Source organism: Brachyhypopomus gauderio, chromosome 6, assembly GCF_052324685.1.
Source record: "Brachyhypopomus gauderio isolate BG-103 chromosome 6, BGAUD_0.2, whole genome shotgun sequence".
NCBI classification, from domain to species: Eukaryota; Metazoa; Chordata; class Actinopteri; order Gymnotiformes; family Hypopomidae; genus Brachyhypopomus; species Brachyhypopomus gauderio.
The window spans coordinates 27,795,832-27,816,012 of record NC_135216.1 but is presented as its reverse complement, the minus strand read 5'-3'; the positions used below and the strand labels follow the sequence as shown (position 1 = coordinate 27,816,012).

At 46.3% G+C, this 20,181-nt stretch overlaps 3 protein-coding genes across 3 annotated transcripts; all 3 read left to right on the top strand.

Annotated features, from left to right (window-relative positions):
* The first annotated feature begins 213 nt into the window (after nt 1-213).
* LOC143516380 (interferon a3-like) lies at nt 214-1,210 on the top strand. The gene is made up of 5 exons (XM_077007931.1): nt 214-306; nt 415-495; nt 612-761; nt 868-960; nt 1,100-1,210. The coding sequence occupies exons 1-5, from the start codon at nt 229-231 to the stop codon at nt 1,208-1,210; spliced, it is 513 nt and encodes a 170-aa protein (XP_076864046.1). The 5' UTR covers nt 214-228.
* A 6,643-nt stretch (nt 1,211-7,853) lies between these two features.
* On the top strand, nt 7,854-8,850 carry LOC143516379 (interferon a3-like). Its single transcript, XM_077007930.1, has 5 exons — nt 7,854-7,946; nt 8,055-8,135; nt 8,252-8,401; nt 8,508-8,600; nt 8,740-8,850. The coding sequence occupies exons 1-5, from the start codon at nt 7,869-7,871 to the stop codon at nt 8,848-8,850; spliced, it is 513 nt and encodes a 170-aa protein (XP_076864045.1). The 5' UTR covers nt 7,854-7,868.
* A 6,635-nt stretch (nt 8,851-15,485) lies between these two features.
* Nucleotides 15,486-16,482, top strand: LOC143516378 (interferon a3-like). The gene is made up of 5 exons (XM_077007929.1): nt 15,486-15,578; nt 15,687-15,767; nt 15,884-16,033; nt 16,140-16,232; nt 16,372-16,482. The coding sequence occupies exons 1-5, from the start codon at nt 15,501-15,503 to the stop codon at nt 16,480-16,482; spliced, it is 513 nt and encodes a 170-aa protein (XP_076864044.1). The 5' UTR covers nt 15,486-15,500.
* Nucleotides 16,483-20,181: the final 3,699 nt, after the last annotated feature.

Genomic DNA, 20,181 nt, shown 5'->3' with positions numbered 1-20,181 from the left:
TAATGCAGTGGCGGGGAGAGCTTTCTCGAGCTTATAAACCGTTTCCGTTTACATTATATGGAACAATTAATTACGCAAACCGAACGCTCTAAACTTATCAGTGTTGACTGTGTGTTTTATTAGCTACGGTATTTGCACTTACTGTGCTCGGAAATGGCACCGATATATATGTGGGTTTTTATCCTGCACGCGCTTAGCTACTGGAACTGCGCGAGCGGCTGCACGTGGATGAAGACACAAAAGAAAGGGTCCATCAGCAATTTTCACATTTTAAGCAATAGCTCAATTTCGCATCTTGAGCTGGCGGTAAGTAAATATATACTGCAGATCTGTAGTAAAAACAGAATAAATTGTGTTCAAATAAAAAAAACATTAAAAAAACTAATATTTAATATTTACACGATTTACTTTCAGTGCAAAAATGCTATACGTGACGACACCAAATTGAATTTGGAGTTTCCGAACAAGCAGTATAGCCACATTACTCAACTACAGGTACAGAAAAAATATCAAGGATGTTTACCTCTTTATAGACATTATGTGTTAACATGATTTAAAAACAATATGATGTTTCCTTTAAGGCCAATCATCAATTATTCGTTCTTTTCTAGTCAAAGGATCACATACTGTTTATTCTACGTACTCTAAAAAACGTGATGAGGGTATATGACGGGGAACACGAGAAGTCTGACTGCGACCCACGCAAACTGCAGATATTCCTGCTTGATATTCATCGTCAGGTTTCAGAGCTGGAGCAATGTGTAAGTCGGTGGTGTCGTCAAAGACATCAACATTAATTTTTTTGCCTTTTAAACGTTGGAAATTATTATAGTAATTTTTCTTGTTCATTTTGTTTTAATTACAAAGGCAACACACGTCGTCGTCACAGACCTTACCAGGAGGATATCTAAAAAGATGGATATGCACTTCAAAAGTCTGATCTCTCACCTTAAAAATATGGTAAGCATATTATTTACAGCAATAATTACAGATATGTATTGTGTACGTTTTACACTGTATCCCCGTAAAACGATCTACAGTATGAGAATACACAGCAAAACACAGATGCATTCCATCAACCAGAAATCTCATATTGCAGGACTACAGCACAAAAAGTTGGAATGACATCACAGGCGTAGTGCTGAGACACCTCAGAAGACTCGACTTACTGGCCATAAACACTAAAAACCACCTCCAGGCTTTGACATAAATTTGTGGTGAAAACTCGATTATGAAGAACATAATCGAATGATTTCACCCTAAAGATAATTAAGCTTTGTGTCTGGAAAATTAAAAGTATATATTTTTGTTATGCATAGTTTAGTATTTATATATTGTGATGTGTATTTTGTGATGTCACCTTTATATATGTAATAAATGAAATATATGAAATAAATTAATTTATATATTTATTTTGTTGTTGTACTGATATATTCAGCACGAATCAGGTAACCTAGCCGATGGCCTATATGTAACTATATATGATTAAATGTCGACTGGTTCAAGTTGTGGAATCAGGGGTGTATCGCAGCAAATTCTGGGCCCTGTACACTGTCGATGTCACTGGGCCCTTATAAATGCCAGTAAACGAGGCACATGAGCAAAAAAATTGGCCCCTCTCCCTACCACTTTCTCCCCCACTACCACGCCCATGGGTGGAGTCGAACGAAATTAAACGACATACTCGTGATAAGTGGCGAACCGTCAGGGCCCTCTACGCCCTCTCAGAGGGCCTAAAATATTCTTAAAACATTATATATATAATTATCCAATTTTATTTTATCTACTTACAGTTTTACAATCAACATCTAAACAATTACAAAAATATAAGCAAATAAAAATATTTAACCGTGTCTATTCAATCTGTGTTGGAAGGTGAGGGGTTAAGTGGAAGCCTGTGAGCCTGTGTCTCCCCCTATCAGGACTGTGATGCCCGCTGTTCGTTTACAGAGGGCCTGGCAGTTATAATTCAGCGCAATACCAGTTTCAAATGACAGCAAAATTGACCAATCATATCTTCCCTCTTAGTGGGCGGGCTTAACTGTATGCTAATGACGCTAGCTGTCGTTAGCACCACCGCTAGCTAGTTTCGGCCCTTTGACGTCCTCATTTACATATTCCGCTTGCGAGAACCACGGAGCTGTGAAACCTTATTTTGTTTAGAAACTTATTTTGCTTAACAAGTTATCTAGTACAAATGTTATTTGAACGCACTACATGCGTTTCTAAAGCTATACTGTCGTCTCGGTTTTTTCTTTATTCTTTAGTGCAGTTTATTAGGAGAGGAAAAAAATAATTCGGGGGGGGGGGGTGTAGCGGGCCCAGGTTTAATGGTCACGGTTCGCTACTAATATATATATATATATATATATATATATATATATATATATATATATATATATATATATATGTGTGTGTGTGTGTGTGTGTGTGTATATATACTGTATATATACATGGCACGTAGTGTATATGACGGCGTTTATTGTCATATGGACAATATTAATTCCAGCAATAATATGATTACAAAGCCACATAGTGGCTTTTAAATAGTCCATCATTGTCACGTTGAGGACCCCGGCCCCTCCCTTTTGGGCGTGTGTAAACGTTGTCCACGTGCTTTGTCTGCGTCCGTGTATATACGTGGTTAGGGTTTTGTTGTGTGATTAATAAGTCTCACCTGTGAATGGCTCGGGGGCTCGAGCGAAAGGACCCCGAGCTGGTGGAGATGCTCCACGAGGGGGTGGTGCGTATATGGAGGGAACGACACCTTGCTCCTTCTTGCGCCACCTCGCCGCTGCAGGTAGGCGTAATCGCGTCCACCCCGGAGGTGGAATTCGGGGAGGAGGATTCTGAGGGGGAGGAGCAGGAAGAAGAGGAGACGTATTCCCCTTCGGTAGGCGAGGCCTCCACCATAGACTACGGTGGCGAGGAGGAGGAGGCCTACCCCTCTTCGGATGACGACGCCTCCACCATAGACTACGGTGGCGAGGAGGAGGAGGCCTACCCCTCTTCGGATGACGACGCCTCCACCGTTGACTACGTGGGCGAGGAGGAGGAGGCCTACCCCCCCTCGGTATGCGACGCGGTTCCCGAGGACTACGGCGAGGAGGAGGAGGAGGAGTCTGAGGAGGAGGACAACCTTCATCCGCCCGTAGGTCTCTCTCCCACCGTAGAGGAAGACGGGGAGGAGGAGGAAGGCTCCGATTCGGAGGGAGAGGAGGAGAGTCCACTTCCCTCTGAGAGAGCAGCCGGGACTAGGAAAGGGGGTTCGGTGAAGTGTCCATCCTCCGACCGCTCCGGCGAAAGTGCAATGGACTGCTCCGGGAGTGGCAGCCCGGAGCAGTCCATGGAGTGGAGCCGGGGCACAGAGGAGGAGATGGACACAGAGGAGGAGCTCCCTTGCGGCCCACAGGGCGCGTACGACAGCCGCGCTGCACCGGGCGCGTACGACAGCCGCGCTGAACAGGGCGCGTACGACAGCCGCGCTGCACAGGGCGCGTACGACAGCCGCGCTGCACAGGGCGCGTACGACAGCCGCGCTGCACAGGGCGCGTGCGACGGTCGCGCTGCACAGGGCGCGTACGACAGACGCGCTGCACCGGGCGCGTACGACAGACGCGCTGCACCGGGCGCGTCCGCCAGCCGTGCTGCACCCAGCGGAGGGTCCGCAGCAAAGGCTGGAGGAGGAACATCCCCTGCAGCAGCGCCTGCAGCTCCCGGTCTCTCTCCCCTCCTAGCTCTCCTCCTGGCGCGTAGCTGGGTCCCTGTTTCATGTTTTTGTGTACCAGTGTTCGTTAGTCTCCCCGTTTGTGTGCCTAACCCATTTTTCCCTCTCGTGCCACTTTGTGTAAACGTGCCTGTGTGTGTGTTTGTGAACGTTCCGTTTAATGTGTCTCCCGTCTTTTCCCCCGTCTTCCCAGGGAGGGTGTTCTAGGCGGTCCGTGGCGGACGCTTCACCAAGGGCGGTCACCTCCCAGACGCAGGACTGAGCGCGTCGGATCCGCCCATCGTCGTGGGTTCGGGGCACTCGGTCCTGTTGGCACCCCGGGACGGGTAGTGCCCTTGGAGGGGGCGTCTGTCACGTTGAGGACCCCGGCCCCTCCCTTTTGGGCGTGTGTAAACGTTGTCCACGTGCTTTGTCTGCGTCCGTGTATATACGTGGTTAGGGTTTTGTTGTGTGATTAATAAGTCTCACCTGTGAATCGTCTCGTGATCACGTGGGGCTAATGTGGTTTGTCTATTTAATGTGCGCTCGCGCAGTGTCCTGTGCTCGTCGTCGTCTATGTCTGCACGTTGTGCTGATTGTATAAGTGTTTATCGTGCGCTATTGCGCAATATCTGTTTAAAATAAAAGTGACGTCTGTCGCCACAAGAGGGATTCGTGTCTCATCCTTCACCACGACCCCATCGTCACAATCATAAGACCACCAAACAAGTTGTTTTACGCAAAGTGCATCCTAAAGAACAACCTACAACTCTAACATGGGTATTTCTTCCTCTTACCTATTTGTGGTGGTTAGTGGTAATCTAAGAATTTCAATAGCTTTAAAAAAAACAGTGCCTTTAAGACCGCCACTTGCGTCCGTGTTAACCGTGTTAAGGTCATTTGTAGATGGTGCCTTAGACGTTGCAGAGGCGACAGCAGTACGTTTAAAATAACATGTTATCTACAATTTAAACGGCTGTATGTTTTCGTAGTCCGGCCCGGAGTTTCTGGGACAAGTTGTTTTTTTTTCTGATCCGGTGCATACCGTCAGCCCGCATCAGCTGGCCCAGTCCGCGGCCGCGGTCCAACTCGTTCATGTGTTTACAGGCCCAGTCCGCGGCCGCGCTGAGCAGGTTAGTCTGACTGGAGCGGGAGAGGTAATAACACCGTTAAACAGCAGCGTGACTACGGGCCGGGGCCGCAGTGTGTGGCAGTGGCTCCTCCACGGGCTGAGTTAAACCACCGGCGGCCAGCGGCCCGGCGGCCAACCGGCCCACTAACCCATCGGCCCACCGGGGAAATCCCCGGTAGCAATGTATGCCAGTCCGCCCCTGGTCCAAAGCACAATATTCCCAAAACACCAGTGCGTATCCTTAAAAATGCAATGGCTGAAGAACGGTTTGTATGAAAATCAAAATCATAACTTGATCACTAATATATATTTTTTCATCTTCTAACAGCGAATGTGTTTAAGTAATGGGTGACGTACTTTTTCACAGTGTACAACGTACAATGGCGATGGACACTACACTGAAAAGTGAAAGCGATGACGATGACTACCCTACCTTTCGGCATTTACATAATTTTCTCTTTCCAAAGTAGCGAACAAATCTAGGATACGGCAACCTGTCTCCATAAAGTAGTGATGTAACATTTGAAGCGATGCCTCGGAGCCTGTATCGAGCAAAAAGGGGCGTGCCAGATGAAGCCCCGGTTCGAGGCGTGTGTCATTACCGTAAAAATCACGTGACTGATGACAAACGAGGCCTCGGATTCAGTGGGCTACGTCATCGTTTCGTTTTGAGTGTCACAACCACATAAAGCGGGTTTGAGCCAGAGTCCTGCACGGGTCCGTTTTTTGAGACCAGAGTACAGCACCCACCCACCCACCCGCGAACCCGTGGCTATTTCAAAATTAAATCCGTACCCGCCCGGACCCGTTAATATTCTACCCGTTACCCACCCGTGCCCGTGAAAAATCACACAAATCGAAAGTATTCCTATAGAGCACTTTATTTTTCAATGCGCCTCTGAAAAAAACGTCAGTACAACACAAAATAAAATCTAAGGTTGCTGTGCAGAAACAGTATTCCTATCTAAAAGTAGCAACTGGTAAACGCAAGAAAATTTATGTAGCCAATCGGTGGCATAACACAGCGCAAAACGAGAGGGAACAAATGCCAGTATAACAACTAAATAAAATCGCATAGGTTCACAAATCTATCCTAGGTTACTGTACAGTAACAGTATATCGTCCACAGTCCCAGGTTTGAGCTGCGTTCTGCGCTCTTGGGTCACAAAACCAGCGGAGGAAAAATCTCTGACTCGCAGCGCTGGATGCGGGGATTGAGAGGACACTTCGGGCAGTTGTTGCCAGTTTGGGGAAATCGTCTTGGTGTTCTTTCCACCACAAAAGAACATCGAACGATTCGTCCTTAGGTGGCTTGAGTTCGATGTATGCTGAAAGTTCATCCTCGTTTGGCTCAATTTAACTTACCCGCCCGCATACCCGTAAAATTGCGGTATGTGTAAAACCCACCCGTTTCAGCATCTATTTGCCCGTACCCGTACCTGACCCGGTGCAGAACTCTAGTTTGAGCCTTGCAGCCCTTTGTGGGTTTTGAGTTGGTGTTTGGTGTTGTGAGAGGTGTGCATTGGTTAATTAGTTGGAGTTAGTGGTTAAAGGTCTGTTATAAAATAGATTATATCAGCTATTATTTATTATTCGTATTATTATAGATGGATAGATAGTTTCCTGTTTTTCAGTTCCATAAGCACTCTTGTACTCCGAGTTCCACAAGCAAAATAAGTATTTATTTTACGTGTTCAACATCACATCACTCAAATAATAATATTTCCATGTAAAACACACTTTTATATCCATTGGGACGTGGCAAAAATATTTTATTTTATACACAGACATTCCAGGTAATGAACCTTTTAGATGGAAAGCCCCATTGGTTCATGAAGCCTCGTTTTGCCATCACTACCATAAAGCATATTCAGCGAACGGCGAAAGCGTATCTAGACGCTTCGCTTTGCTTCACTTCACTTTCTGATTGTAATAGGTTGGGAAGACTGGCTGCACGGTCCCCGCGCACGCACGGCACCTGTTTACCTTTATAAAATAGGTAAGATTAAATCAAAATTTTATTCAGATATGTATTTATCTTCGTATTAGCCTGTCTTTGTTCGTTCTGTCATATTCGTTCTTTCTGAGTCGTAATGCTTATGTTACATTAAGTCGTAATGTTAAGCATACACGTCCACTGACAAGAAAGAAAATGTAGGTGATTTTAAGTGTTTTATAAAAAAGTTGTCCTCTTTTGGATATGTTTGTCATTTTTATCCTCCCCAAAAGGACAGAGAGACATCGGTTGTCTTTATCGATGGTGTAACGAGTATCCACAGACCGGAAAGCGAAAAGCGAAAGCGATTAATACTCAGGGAATTTCAAACATCGCTTTCCTTTTCTAGTTCTCGGGATTAAATCTAGGATACGGCAACATGTCTCCACAAAAAAATATTCAGCCAAGAACGGCGAAAAGCATGAACGCCAAGATGAACACCAAACACGTGTGGATTTGCCTTTTTCTTGTATTTTACAGCGTGCAGCGCCAGTGCGCCGCCTGCAAATGGATCAAGAGCGGACAGTACGAAATGAAAAACGAAGAGTCTGTCACAGCTGAAGGAAATAGTGAGACTACTGCATTGTGCCTTGTAACTTCAAATATGTGAAATGTAAATGTTATGTTAAATGATTGGTAACTTTAGAGTTCTTTTAATAAGAGATAGCGCCTGTATTGCGTATGATATTGCATTTAGGAATATTTACAATGTGTCTGGCAAACTTGGCTTTACTAAAGCTATTCATGAGTTCAGGTTGCTTTGTGACTAGAACTTAGTCTATTAACACGGAGAGGGCAAATGTATGTAATGCAGTGGCGGGGAGAGCTTTCTCGAGCTTATAAACCGTTTCCGTTTACATTATATGGAACAATTAATTACGCAAACCGAACGCTCTAAACTTATCAGTGTTGACTGTGTGTTTTATTAGCTACGGTATTTGCACTTACTGTGCTCGGAAATGGCACCGTTATATATGTGGGTTTTTATCCTGCACGCGCTTAGCTACTGGAACTGCGCGAGCGGCTGCACGTGGATGAAGACACAAAAGAAAGGGTCCATCAGCAATTTTCACATTTTAAGCAATAGCTCAATTTCGCATCTTGAGCTGGCGGTAAGTAAATATATACTGCAGATCTGTAGTAAAAACAGAATAAATTGTGTTCAAATAAAAAAAACATTAAAAAAACTAATATTTAATATTTACACGATTTACTTTCAGTGCAAAAATGCTATACGTGACGACACCAAATTGAATTTGGAGTTTCCGAACAAGCAGTATAGCCACATTACTCAACTACAGGTACAGAAAAAATATCAAGGATGTTTACCTCTTTATAGACATTATGTGTTAACATGATTTAAAAACAATATGATGTTTCCTTTAAGGCCAATCATCAATTATTCGTTCTTTTCTAGTCAAAGGATCACATACTGTTTATTCTACGCACTCTAAAAAACGTGATGAGGGTATATGACGGGGAACACGAGAAGTCTGACTGCGACCCACGCAAACTGCAGATATTCCTGCTTGATATTCATCGTCAGGTTTCAGAGCTGGAGCAATGTGTAAGTCGGTGGTGTCGTCAAAGACATCAACATTAATTTTTTTGCCTTTTAAACGTTGGAAATTATTATAGTAATTTTTCTTGTTCATTTTGTTTTAATTACAAAGGCAACACACGTCGTCGTCACAGACCTTACCAGGAGGATATCTAAAAAGATGGATATGCACTTCAAAAGTCTGATCTCTCACCTTAAAAATATGGTAAGCATATTATTTACAGCAATAATTACAGATATGTATTGTGTACGTTTTACACTGTATCCCCGTAAAACGATCTACAGTATGAGAATACACAGCAAAACACAGATGCATTCCATCAACCAGAAATCTCATATTGCAGGACTACAGCACAAAAAGTTGGAATGACATCACAGGCGTAGTGCTGAGACACCTCAGAAGACTCGACTTACTGGCCATAAACACTAAAAACCACCTCCAGGCTTTGACATAAATTTGTGGTGAAAACTCGATTATGAAGAACATAATCGAATGATTTCACCCTAAAGATAATTAAGCTTTGTGTCTGGAAAATTAAAAGTATATATTTTTGTTATGCATAGTTTAGTATTTATATATTGTGATGTGTATTTTGTGATGTCACCTTTATATATGTAATAAATGAAATATATGAAATAAATTAATTTATATATTTATTTTGTTGTTGTACTGATATATTCAGCACGAATCAGGTAACCTAGCCGATGGCCTATATGTAACTATATATGATTAAATGTCGACTGGTTCAAGTTGTGGAATCAGGGGTGTATCGCAGCAAATTCTGGGCCCTGTACACTGTCGATGTCACTGGGCCCTTATAAATGCCAGTAAACGAGGCACATGAGCAAAAAAATTGGCCCCTCTCCCTACCACTTTCTCCCCCACTACCACGCCCATGGGTGGAGTCGAACGAAATTAAACGACATACTCGTGATAAGTGGCGAACCGTCAGGGCCCTCTACGCCCTCTCAGAGGGCCTAAAATATTCTTAAAACATTATATATATAATTATCCAATTTTATTTTATCTACTTACAGTTTTACAATCAACATCTAAACAATTACAAAAATATAAGCAAATAAAAATATTTAACCGTGTCTATTCAATCTGTGTTGGAAGGTGAGGGGTTAAGTGGAAGCCTGTGAGCCTGTGTCTCCCCCTATCAGGACTGTGATGCCCGCTGTTCGTTTACAGAGGGCCTGGCAGTTATAATTCAGCGCAATACCAGTTTCAAATGACAGCAAAATTGACCAATCATATCTTCCCTCTTAGTGGGCGGGCTTAACTGTATGCTAATGACGCTAGCTGTCGTTAGCACCACCGCTAGCTAGTTTCGGCCCTTTGACGTCCTCATTTACATATTCCGCTTGCGAGAACCACGGAGCTGTGAAACCTTATTTTGTTTGGAAACTTATTTTGCTTAACAAGTTATCTAGTACAAATGTTATTTGAACGCACTACATGCGTTTCTAAAGCTATACTGTCGTCTCGGTTTTTTCTTTATTCTTTAGTGCAGTTTATTAGGAGAGGAAAAAAATAATTCGGGGGGGGGGGGGGGGGTGTAGCGGGCCCAGGTTTAATGGTCACGGTTCGCTACTAATATATATATATATATATATATATATATATATATATATATATATATATATGTGTGTGTGTGTGTGTGTGTATATATACTGTATATATACATGGCACGTAGTGTATATGACGGCGTTTATTGTCATATGGACAATATTAATTCCAGCAATAATATGATTACAAAGCCACATAGTGGCTTTTAAATAGTCCATCATTGTCACGTTGAGGACCCCGGCCCCTCCCTTTTGGGCGTGTGTAAACGTTGTCCACGTGCTTTGTCTGCGTCCGTGTATATACGTGGTTAGGGTTTTGTTGTGTGATTAATAAGTCTCACCTGTGAATGGCTCGGGGGCTCGAGCGAAAGGACCCCGAGCTGGTGGAGATGCTCCACGAGGGGGTGGTGCGTATATGGAGGGAACGACACCTTGCTCCTTCTCGCGCCACCTCGCCGCTGCAGGTAGGCGTAATCGCGTCCACCCCGGAGGTGGAATTCGGGGAGGAGGATTCTGAGGGGGAGGAGCAGGAAGAAGAGGAGGCGTATTCCCCTTCGGTAGGCGAAGCCTCCACCATAGACTACGGTGGCGAGGAGGAGGAGGCCTACCCCTCTTCGGATGACGACGCCTCCACCATAGACTACGGTGGCGAGGAGGAGGAGGCCTACCCCTCTTCGGATGACGACGCCTCCACCGTTGACTACGTGGGCGAGGAGGAGGAGGCCTACCCCCCCCTCGGTATGCGACGCGGTTCCCGAGGACTACGGCGAGGAGGAGGAGGAGGAGTCTGAGGAGGAGGACAACCTTCATCCGCCCGTAGGTCTCTCTCCCACCGTAGAGGAAGACGGGGAGGAGGAGGAAGGCTCCGATTCGGAGGGAGAGGAGGAGAGTCCACTTCCCTCTGAGAGAGCAGCCGGGACTAGGAAAGGGGGTTCGGTGAAGTGTCCATCCTCCGACCGCTCCGGCGAAAGTGCAATGGACTGCTCCGGGAGTGGCAGCCCGGAGCAGTCCATGGAGTGGAGCCGGGGCACAGAGGAGGAGATGGACACAGAGGAGGAGCTCCCTTGCGGCCCACAGGGCGCGTACGACAGCCGCGCTGCACCGGGCGCGTACGACAGCCGCGCTGCACAGGGCGCGTACGACAGCCGCGCTGCACAGGGCGCGTACGACAGCCGCGCTGCACAGGGCGCGTACGACAGCCGCGCTGCACAGGGCGCGTGCGACGGTCGCGCTGCACAGGGCGCGTACGACAGACGCGCTGCACCGGGCGCGTACGACAGACGCGCTGCACCGGGCGCGTCCGCCAGCCGTGCTGCACCCAGCGGAGGGTCCGCAGCAAAGGCTGGAGGAGGAACATCCCCTGCAGCAGCGCCTGCAGCTCCCGGTCTCTCTCCCCTCCTAGCTCTCCTCCTGGCGCGTAGCTGGGTCCCTGTTTCATGTTTTTGTGTACCAGTGTTCGTTAGTCTCCCCGTTTGTGTGCCTAACCCATTTTTCCCTCTCGTGCCACTTTGTGTAAACGTGCCTGTGTGTGTGTTTGTGAACGTTCCGTTTAATGTGTCTCCCGTCTTTTCCCCCGTCTTCCCAGGGAGGGTGTTCTAGGCGGTCCGTGGCGGACGCTTCACCAAGGGCGGTCACCTCCCAGACGCAGGACTGAGCGCGTCGGATCCGCCCATCGTCGTGGGTTCGGGGCACTCGGTCCTGTTGGCACCCCGGGACGGGTAGTGCCCTTGGAGGGGGCGTCTGTCACGTTGAGGACCCCGGCCCCTCCCTTTTGGGCGTGTGTAAACGTTGTCCACGTGCTTTGTCTGCGTCCGTGTATATACGTGGTTAGGGTTTTGTTGTGTGATTAATAAGTCTCACCTGTGAATCGTCTCGTGATCACGTGGGGCTAATGTGGTTTGTCTATTTAATGTGCGCTCGCGCAGTGTCCTGTGCTCGTCGTCGTCTATGTCTGCACGTTGTGCTGATTGTATAAGTGTTTATCGTGCGCTATTGCGCAATATCTGTTTAAAATAAAAGTGACGTCTGTCGCCACAAGAGGGATTCGTGTCTCATCCTTCACCACGACCCCATCGTCACAATCATAAGACCACCAAACAAGTTGTTTTACGCAAAGTGCATCCTAAAGAACAACCTACAACTCTAACATGGGTATTTCTTCCTCTTACCTATTTGTGGTGGTTAGTGGTAATCTAAGAATTTCAATAGCTTTAAAAAAAACAGTGCCTTTAAGACCGCCACTTGCGTCCGTGTTAACCGTGTTAAGGTCATTTGTAGATGGTGCCTTAGACGTTGCAGAGGCGACAGCAGTACGTTTAAAATAACATGTTATCTACAATTTAAACGGCTGTATGTTTTCGTAGTCCGGCCCGGAGTTTCTGGGACAAGTTGGTTTTTTTTCTGATCCGGTGCATACCGTCAGCCCGCATCAGCTGGCCCAGTCCGCGGCCGCGGTCCAACTCGTTCATGTGTTTACAGGCCCAGTCCGCGGCCGCGCTGAGCAGGTTAGTCTGACTGGAGCGGGAGAGGTAATAACACCGTTAAACAGCAGCGTGACTACGGGCCGGGGCCGCAGTGTGTGGCAGTGGCTCCTCCACGGGCTGAGTTAAACCACCGGCGGCCAGCGGCCCGGCGGCCCACCGGCCCACTAACCCATCGGCCCACCGGGGAAATCCCCGGTAGCAATGTATGCCAGTCCGCCCCTGGTCCAAAGCACAATATTCCCAAAACACCAGTGCGTATCCTTAAAAATGCAATGGCTGAAGAACGGTTTGTATGAAAATCAAAATCATAACTTGATCACTAATATATAATTTTTCATCTTCTAACAGCGAATGTGTTTAAGTAATGGGTGACGTACTTTTTCACAGTGTACAACGTACAATGGCGATGGACACTACACTGAAAAGTGAAAGCGATGACGATGACTACCCTACCTTTCGGCATTTACATAATTTTCTCTTTCCAAAGTAGCGAACAAATCTAGGATACGGCAACCTGTCTCCATAAAGTAGTGATGTAACATTTGAAGCGATGCCTCGGAGCCTGTATCGAGCAAAAAGGGGCGTGCCAGATGAAGCCCCGGTTCGAGGCGTGTGTCATTACCGTAAAAATCACGTGACTGATGACAAACGAGGCCTCGGATTCAGTGGGCTACGTCATCGTTTCGTTTTGAGTGTCACAACCACATAAAGCGGGTTTGAGCCACAGTCCTGCACGGGTCCGTTTTTTGAGACCAGAGTACAGCACCCACCCACCCACCCGCGAACCCGTGGCTATTTCAAAATTAAATCCGTACCCGCCCGGACCCGTTAATATTCTACCCGTTACCCACCCGTGCCCGTGAAAAATCACACAAGTCGAAAGTATTCCTATAGAGCACTTTATTTTTCAATGCGCCTCTGAAAAAAACGTCAGTACAACACAAAATAAAATCTAAGGTTGCTGTGCAGAAACAGTATTCCTATCTAAAAGTAGCAACTGGTAAACGCAAGAAAATTTATGTAGCCAACCGGTGGCATAACACAGCGCAAAACGAGAGGGAACAAATGCCAGTATAACAACTAAATAAAATCGCATAGGTTCACAAATCTATCCTAGGTTACTGTACAGTAACAGTATATCGTCCACAGTCCCAGGTTTGAGCTGCGTTCTGCGCTCTTGGGTCACAAAACCAGCGGAGGAAAAATCTCTGACTCGCAGCGCTGGATGCGGGGATTGAGAGGACACTTCGGGCAGTTGTTGCCAGTTTGGGGAAATCGTCTTGGTGTTCTTTCCACCACAAAAGAACATCGAACGATTCGTCCTTAGGTGGCTTGAGTTCGATGTATGCTGAAAGTTCATCCTCGTTTGGCTCAATTTAACTTACCCGCCCGCATACCCGTAAAATTGCGGTATGTGTAAAACCCACCCGTTTCAGCATCTATTTGCCCGTACCCGTACCTGACCCGGTGCAGAACTCTAGTTTGAGCCTTGCAGCCCTTTGTGGGTTTTGAGTTGGTGTTTGGTGTTGTGAGAGGTGTGCATTGGTTAATTAGTTGGAGTTAGTGGTTAAAGGTCTGTTATAAAATAGATTATATCAGCTATTATTTATTATTCGTATTATTATAGATGGATAGATAGTTTCCTGTTTTTCAGTTCCATAAGCACTCTTGTACTCCGAGTTCCACAAGCAAAATAAGTATTTATTTTACGTGTTCAACATCACATCACTCAAATAATAATATTTCCATGTAAAACACACTTTTATATCCATTGGGACGTGGCAAAAATATTTTATTTTATACACAGACATTCCAGGTAATGAACCTTTTAGATGGAAAGCCCCATTGGTTCATGAAGCCTCGTTTTGCCATCACTACCATAAAGCATATTCAGCGAACGGCGAAAGCGTATCTAGACGCTTCGCTTTGCTTCACTTCACTTTCTGATTGTAATAGGTTGGGAAGACTGGCTGCACGGTCCCCGCGCACGCACGGCACCTGTTTACCTTTATAAAATAGGTAAGATTAAATCAAAATTTTATTCAGATATGTATTTATCTTCGTATTAGCCTGTCTTTGTTCGTTCTGTCATATTCGTTCTTTCTGAGTCGTAATGCTTATGTTACATTAAGTCGTAATGTTAAGCATACACGTCCACTGACAAGAAAGAAAATGTAGGTGATTTTAAGTGTTTTATAAAAAAGTTGTCCTCTTTTGGATATGTTTGTCATTTTTATCCTCCCCAAAAGGACAGAGAGACATCGGTTGTCTTTATCGATGGTGTAACGAGTATCCACAGACCGGAAAGCGAAAAGCGAAAGCGATTAATACTCAGGGAATTTCAAACATCGCTTTCCTTTTCTAGTTCTCGGGATTAAATCTAGGATACAGCAACATGTCTCCACAAAAAAATATTCAGCCAAGAACGGCGAAAAGCATGAACGCCAAGATGAACACCAAACACATGTGGATTTGCCTTTTTCTTGTATTTTACAGCGTGCAGCGCCAGTGCGCCGCCTGCAAATGGATCAAGAGCGGACAGTACGAAATGAAAAACGAAGAGTCTGTCACAGCTGAAGGAAATAGTGAGACTACTGCATTGTGCCTTGTAACTTCAAATATGTGAAATGTAAATGTTATGTTAAATGATTGGTAACTTTAGAGTTCTTTTAATAAGAGATAGCGCCTGTATTGCGTATGATATTGCATTTAGGAATATTTACAATGTGTCTGGCAAACTTGGCTTTACTAAAGCTATTCATGAGTTCAGGTTGCTTTGTGACTAGAACTTAGTCTATTAACACGGAGAGGGCAAATGTATGTAATGCAGTGGCGGGGAGAGCTTTCTCGAGCTTATAAACCGTTTCCGTTTACATTATATGGAACAATTAATTACGCAAACCGAACGCTCTAAACTTATCAGTGTTGACTGTGTGTTTTATTAGCTACGGTATTTGCACTTACTGTGCTCGGAAATGGCACCGTTATATATGTGGGTTTTTATCCTGCACGCGCTTAGCTACTGGAACTGCGCGAGCGGCTGCACGTGGATGAAGACACAAAAGAAAGGGTCCATCAGCAATTTTCACATTTTAAGCAATAGCTCAATTTCGCATCTTGAGCTGGCGGTAAGTAAATATATACTGCAGATCTGTAGTAAAAACAGAATAAATTGTGTTCAAATAAAAAAAACATTAAAAAAACTAATATTTAATATTTACACGATTTACTTTCAGTGCAAAAATGCTATACGTGACGACACCAAATTGAATTTGGAGTTTCCGAACAAGCAGTATAGCCACATTACTCAACTACAGGTACAGAAAAAATATCAAGGATGTTTACCTCTTTATAGACATTATGTGTTAACATGATTTAAAAACAATATGATGTTTCCTTTAAGGCCAATCATCAATTATTCGTTCTTTTCTAGTCAAAGGATCACATACTGTTTATTCTACGCACTCTAAAAAACGTGATGAGGGTATATGACGGGGAACACGAGAAGTCTGACTGCGACCCACGCAAACTGCAGATATTCCTGCTTGATATTCATCGTCAGGTTTCAGAGCTGGAGCAATGTGTAAGTCGGTGGTGTCGTCAAAGACATCAACATTAATTTTTTTGCCTTTTAAACGTTGGAAATTATTATAGTAATTTTTCTTGTTCATTTTGTTTTAATTACAAAGGCAACACACGTCGTCGTCACAGACCTTACCAGGAGGATATCTAAAAAGATGGATATGCACTTCAAAAGTCTGATCTCTCACCTTAAAAATATGGTAAGCATATTATTTACAGCAATAATTACAGATATGTATTGTGTACGTTTTACACTGTATCCCCGTAAAACGATCTACAGTATGAGAATACACAGCAAAACACAGATGCATTCCATCAACCAGAAATCTCATATTGCAGGACTACAGCACAAAAAGTTGGAATGACATCACAGGCGTAGTGCTGAGACACCTCAGAAGACTCGACTTACTGGCCATAAACACTAAAAACCACCTCCAGGCTTTGACATAAATTTGTGGTGAAAACTCGATTATGAAGAACATAATCGAATGATTTCACCCTAAAGATAATTAAGCTTTGTGTCTGGAAAATTAAAAGTATATATTTTTGTTATGCATAGTTTAGTATTTATATATTGTGATGTGTATTTTGTGATGTCACCTTTATATATGTAATAAATGAAATATATGAAATAAATTAATTTATATATTTATTTTGTTGTTGTACTGATATATTCAGCACGAATCAGGTAACCTAGCCGATGGCCTATATGTAACTATATATGATTAAATGTCGACTGGTTCAAGTTGTGGAATCAGGGGTGTATCGCAGCAAATTCTGGGCCCTGTACACTGTCGATGTCACTGGGCCCTTATAAATGCCAGTAAACGAGGCACATGAGCAAAAAAATTGGCCCCTCTCCCTACCACTTTCTCCCCCACTACCACGCCCATGGGTGGAGTCGAACGAAATTAAACGACATACTCGTGATAAGTGGCGAACCGTCAGGGCCCTCTACGCCCTCTCAGAGGGCCTAAAATATTCTTAAAACATTATATATATAATTATCCAATTTTATTTTATCTACTTACAGTTTTACAATCAACATCTAAACAATTACAAAAATATAAGCAAATAAAAATATTTAACCGTGTCTATTCAATCTGTGTTGGAAGGTGAGGGGTTAAGTGGAAGCCTGTGAGCCTGTGTCTCCCCCTATCAGGACTGTGATGCCCGCTGTTCGTTTACAGAGGGCCTGGCAGTTATAATTCAGCGCAATACCAGTTTCAAATGACAGCAAAATTGACCAATCATATCTTCCCTCTTAGTGGGCGGGCTTAACTGTGTGCTAATGACGCTAGCACGTTGAGGACCCCGGCCCCTCCCTTTTGGGCGTGTGTAAACGTTGTCCACGTGCTTTGTCTGCGTCCGTGTATGTACGTGGTTAGGGTTTTGTTGTGTGATTAATAAGTCTCACCTGTGAATGGCTCGGGGGCTCGAGCGAAAGGACCCCGAGCTGGTGGAGATGCTCCACGAGGGGGTGGTGCGTATATGGAGGGAACGACACCTTGCTCCTTCTCGCGCCACCTCGCCGCTGCAGGTAGGCGTAATCGCGTCCACCCCGGAGGTGGAATTCGGGGAGGAGGATTCTGAGGGGGAGGAGCAGGAAGAAGAGGAGGCGTATTCCCCTTCGGTAGGCGACGCCTCCACCATAGACTACGGTGGCGAGGAGGAGGAGGCCTACCCCTCTTCGGATGACGACGCCTCCACCGTTGACTACGTGGGCGAGGAGGAGGAGGCCTACCCCCCCTCGGTATGCGACGCGGTTCCCGAGGACTACGGCGAGGAGGAGGAGGAGGAGTCTGAGGAGGAGGACAACCTTCATCCGCCCGTAGGTCTCTCTCCCACCGTAGAGGAAGACGGGGAGGAGGAGGAAGGCTCCGATTCGGAGGGAGAGGAGGAGAGTCCGCTTCCCTCTGAGAGAGCAGCCGGGACTAGGAAAGGGGGTTCGGTGAAGTGTCCATCCTCCGACCGCTCCGGCGAAAGTGCAATGGACTGCTCCGGGAGTGGCAGCCCGGAGCAGTCCATGGAGTGGAGCCGGGGCACAGAGGAGGAGATGGACACAGAGGAGGAGCTCCCTTGCGGCCCACAGGGCGCGTACGACAGCCGCGCTGCACCGGGCGCGTACGACAGCCGCGCTGCACAGGGCGCGTACGACAGCCGCGCTGCACAGGGCGCGTACGACAGCCGCGCTGCACAGGGCGCGTGCGACGGTCGCGCTGCACAGGGCGCGTACGACAGACGCGCTGCACCGGGCGCGTACGACAGACGCGCTGCACCGGGCGCGTCCGCCAGCCGTGCTGCACCCAGCGGAGGGTCCGCAGCAAAGGCTGGAGGAGGAACATCCCCTGCAGCAGCGCCTGCAGCTCCCGGTCTCTCTCCCCTCCTAGCTCTCCTCCTGGCGCGTAGCTGGGTCCCTGTTTCATGTTTTTGTGTACCAGTGTTCGTTAGTCTCCCCGTTTGTGTGCCTAACCCATTTTTCCCTCTCGTGCCACTTTGTGTAAACGTGCCTGTGTGTGTGTTTGTGAACATTCCGTTTAATGTGTCTCCCGTCTTTTCCCCCGTCTTCCCAGGGAGGGTGTTCTAGGCGGTCCGTGGCGGACGCTTCACCAAGGGCGGTCACCTCCCAGACGCAGGACTGAGCGCGTCGGATCCGCCCATCGTCGTGGGTTCGGGGCACTCGGTCCTGTTGGCACCCCGGGACGAGTAGTGCCCTTGGAGGGGGCGTCTGTCACGTTGAGGACCCCGGCCTCTCCCTTTTGGGCGTGTGTAAACGTTGTCCACGTGCTTTGTCTGCGTCCGTGTATATACGTGGTTAGGGTTTTGTTGTGTGATTAATAAGTCTCACCTGTGAATCGTCTCGTGATCACGTGGGGCTAATGTGGTTTGTCTATTTAATGTGCGCTCGCGCAGTGTCCTGTGCTCGTCGTCGTCTATGTCTGCACGTTGTGCTGATTGTATAAGTGTTTATCGTGCGCTATTGCGCAATATCTGTTTAAAATAAAAGTGACGTCTGTCGCCACAAGAGGGATTCGTGTCTCATCCTTCACCACGACCCCATCGTCACAATCATAAGACCACCAAACAAGTTGTTTTACGCAAAGTGCATCCTAAAGAACAACCTACAACTCTAACATGGGTATTTCTTCCTCTTACCTATTTGTGGTGGTTAGTGGTAATCTAAGAATTTCAATAGCTTTAAAAAAAACAGTGCCTTTAAGACCGCCACTTGCGTCCGTGTTAACCGTGTTAAGGTCATTTGTAGATGGTGCCTTAGACGTTGCAGAGGCGACAGCAGTACGTTTAAAATAACATGTTATCTACAATTTAAACGGCTGTATGTTTTCGTAGTCCGGCCCGGAGTTTCTGGGACAAGTTGGTTTTTTTTCTGATCCGGTGCATACCGTCAGCCCGCATCAGCTGGCCCAGTCCGCGGCCGCGGTCCAACTCGTTCATGTGTTTACAGGCCCAGTCCGCGGCCGCGCTGAGCAGGTTAGTCTGACTGGAGCGGGAGAGGTAATAACACCGTTAAACAGCAGCGTGACTACGGGCCGGGGCCGCAGTGTGTGGCAGTGGCTCCTCCACGGGCTGAGTTAAACCACCGGCGGCCAGCGGCCCGGCGGCCCACCGGCCCACTAACCCATCGGCCCACCGGGGAAATCCCCGGTAGCAATGTATGCCAGTCCGCCCCTGGTCCAAAGCACAATATTCCCAAAACACCAGTGCGTATCCTTAAAAATGCAATGGCTGAAGAACGGTTTGTATGAAAATCAAAATCATAACTTGATCACTAATATATAATTTTTCATCTTCTAACAGCGAATGTGTTTAAGTAATGGGTGACGTACTTTTTCACAGTGTACAACGTACAATGGCGATGGACACTACACTGAAAAGTGAAAGCGATGACGATGACTACCCTACCTTTCGGCATTTACATAATTTTCTCTTTCCAAAGTAGCGAACAAATCTAGGATACGGCAACCTGTCTCCATGAAGTACTGATGTAACATTTGAAGCGATGCCGATCAGAGCCTGTATCGAGCAAAAAGGGGCGTGCCAGATGAAGCCCCGGTTCGAGGCGTGTGTCATTACCGTAAAAATCACGTGACTGATGACAAACGAGGCCTCGGATTCAGTGGACTACGT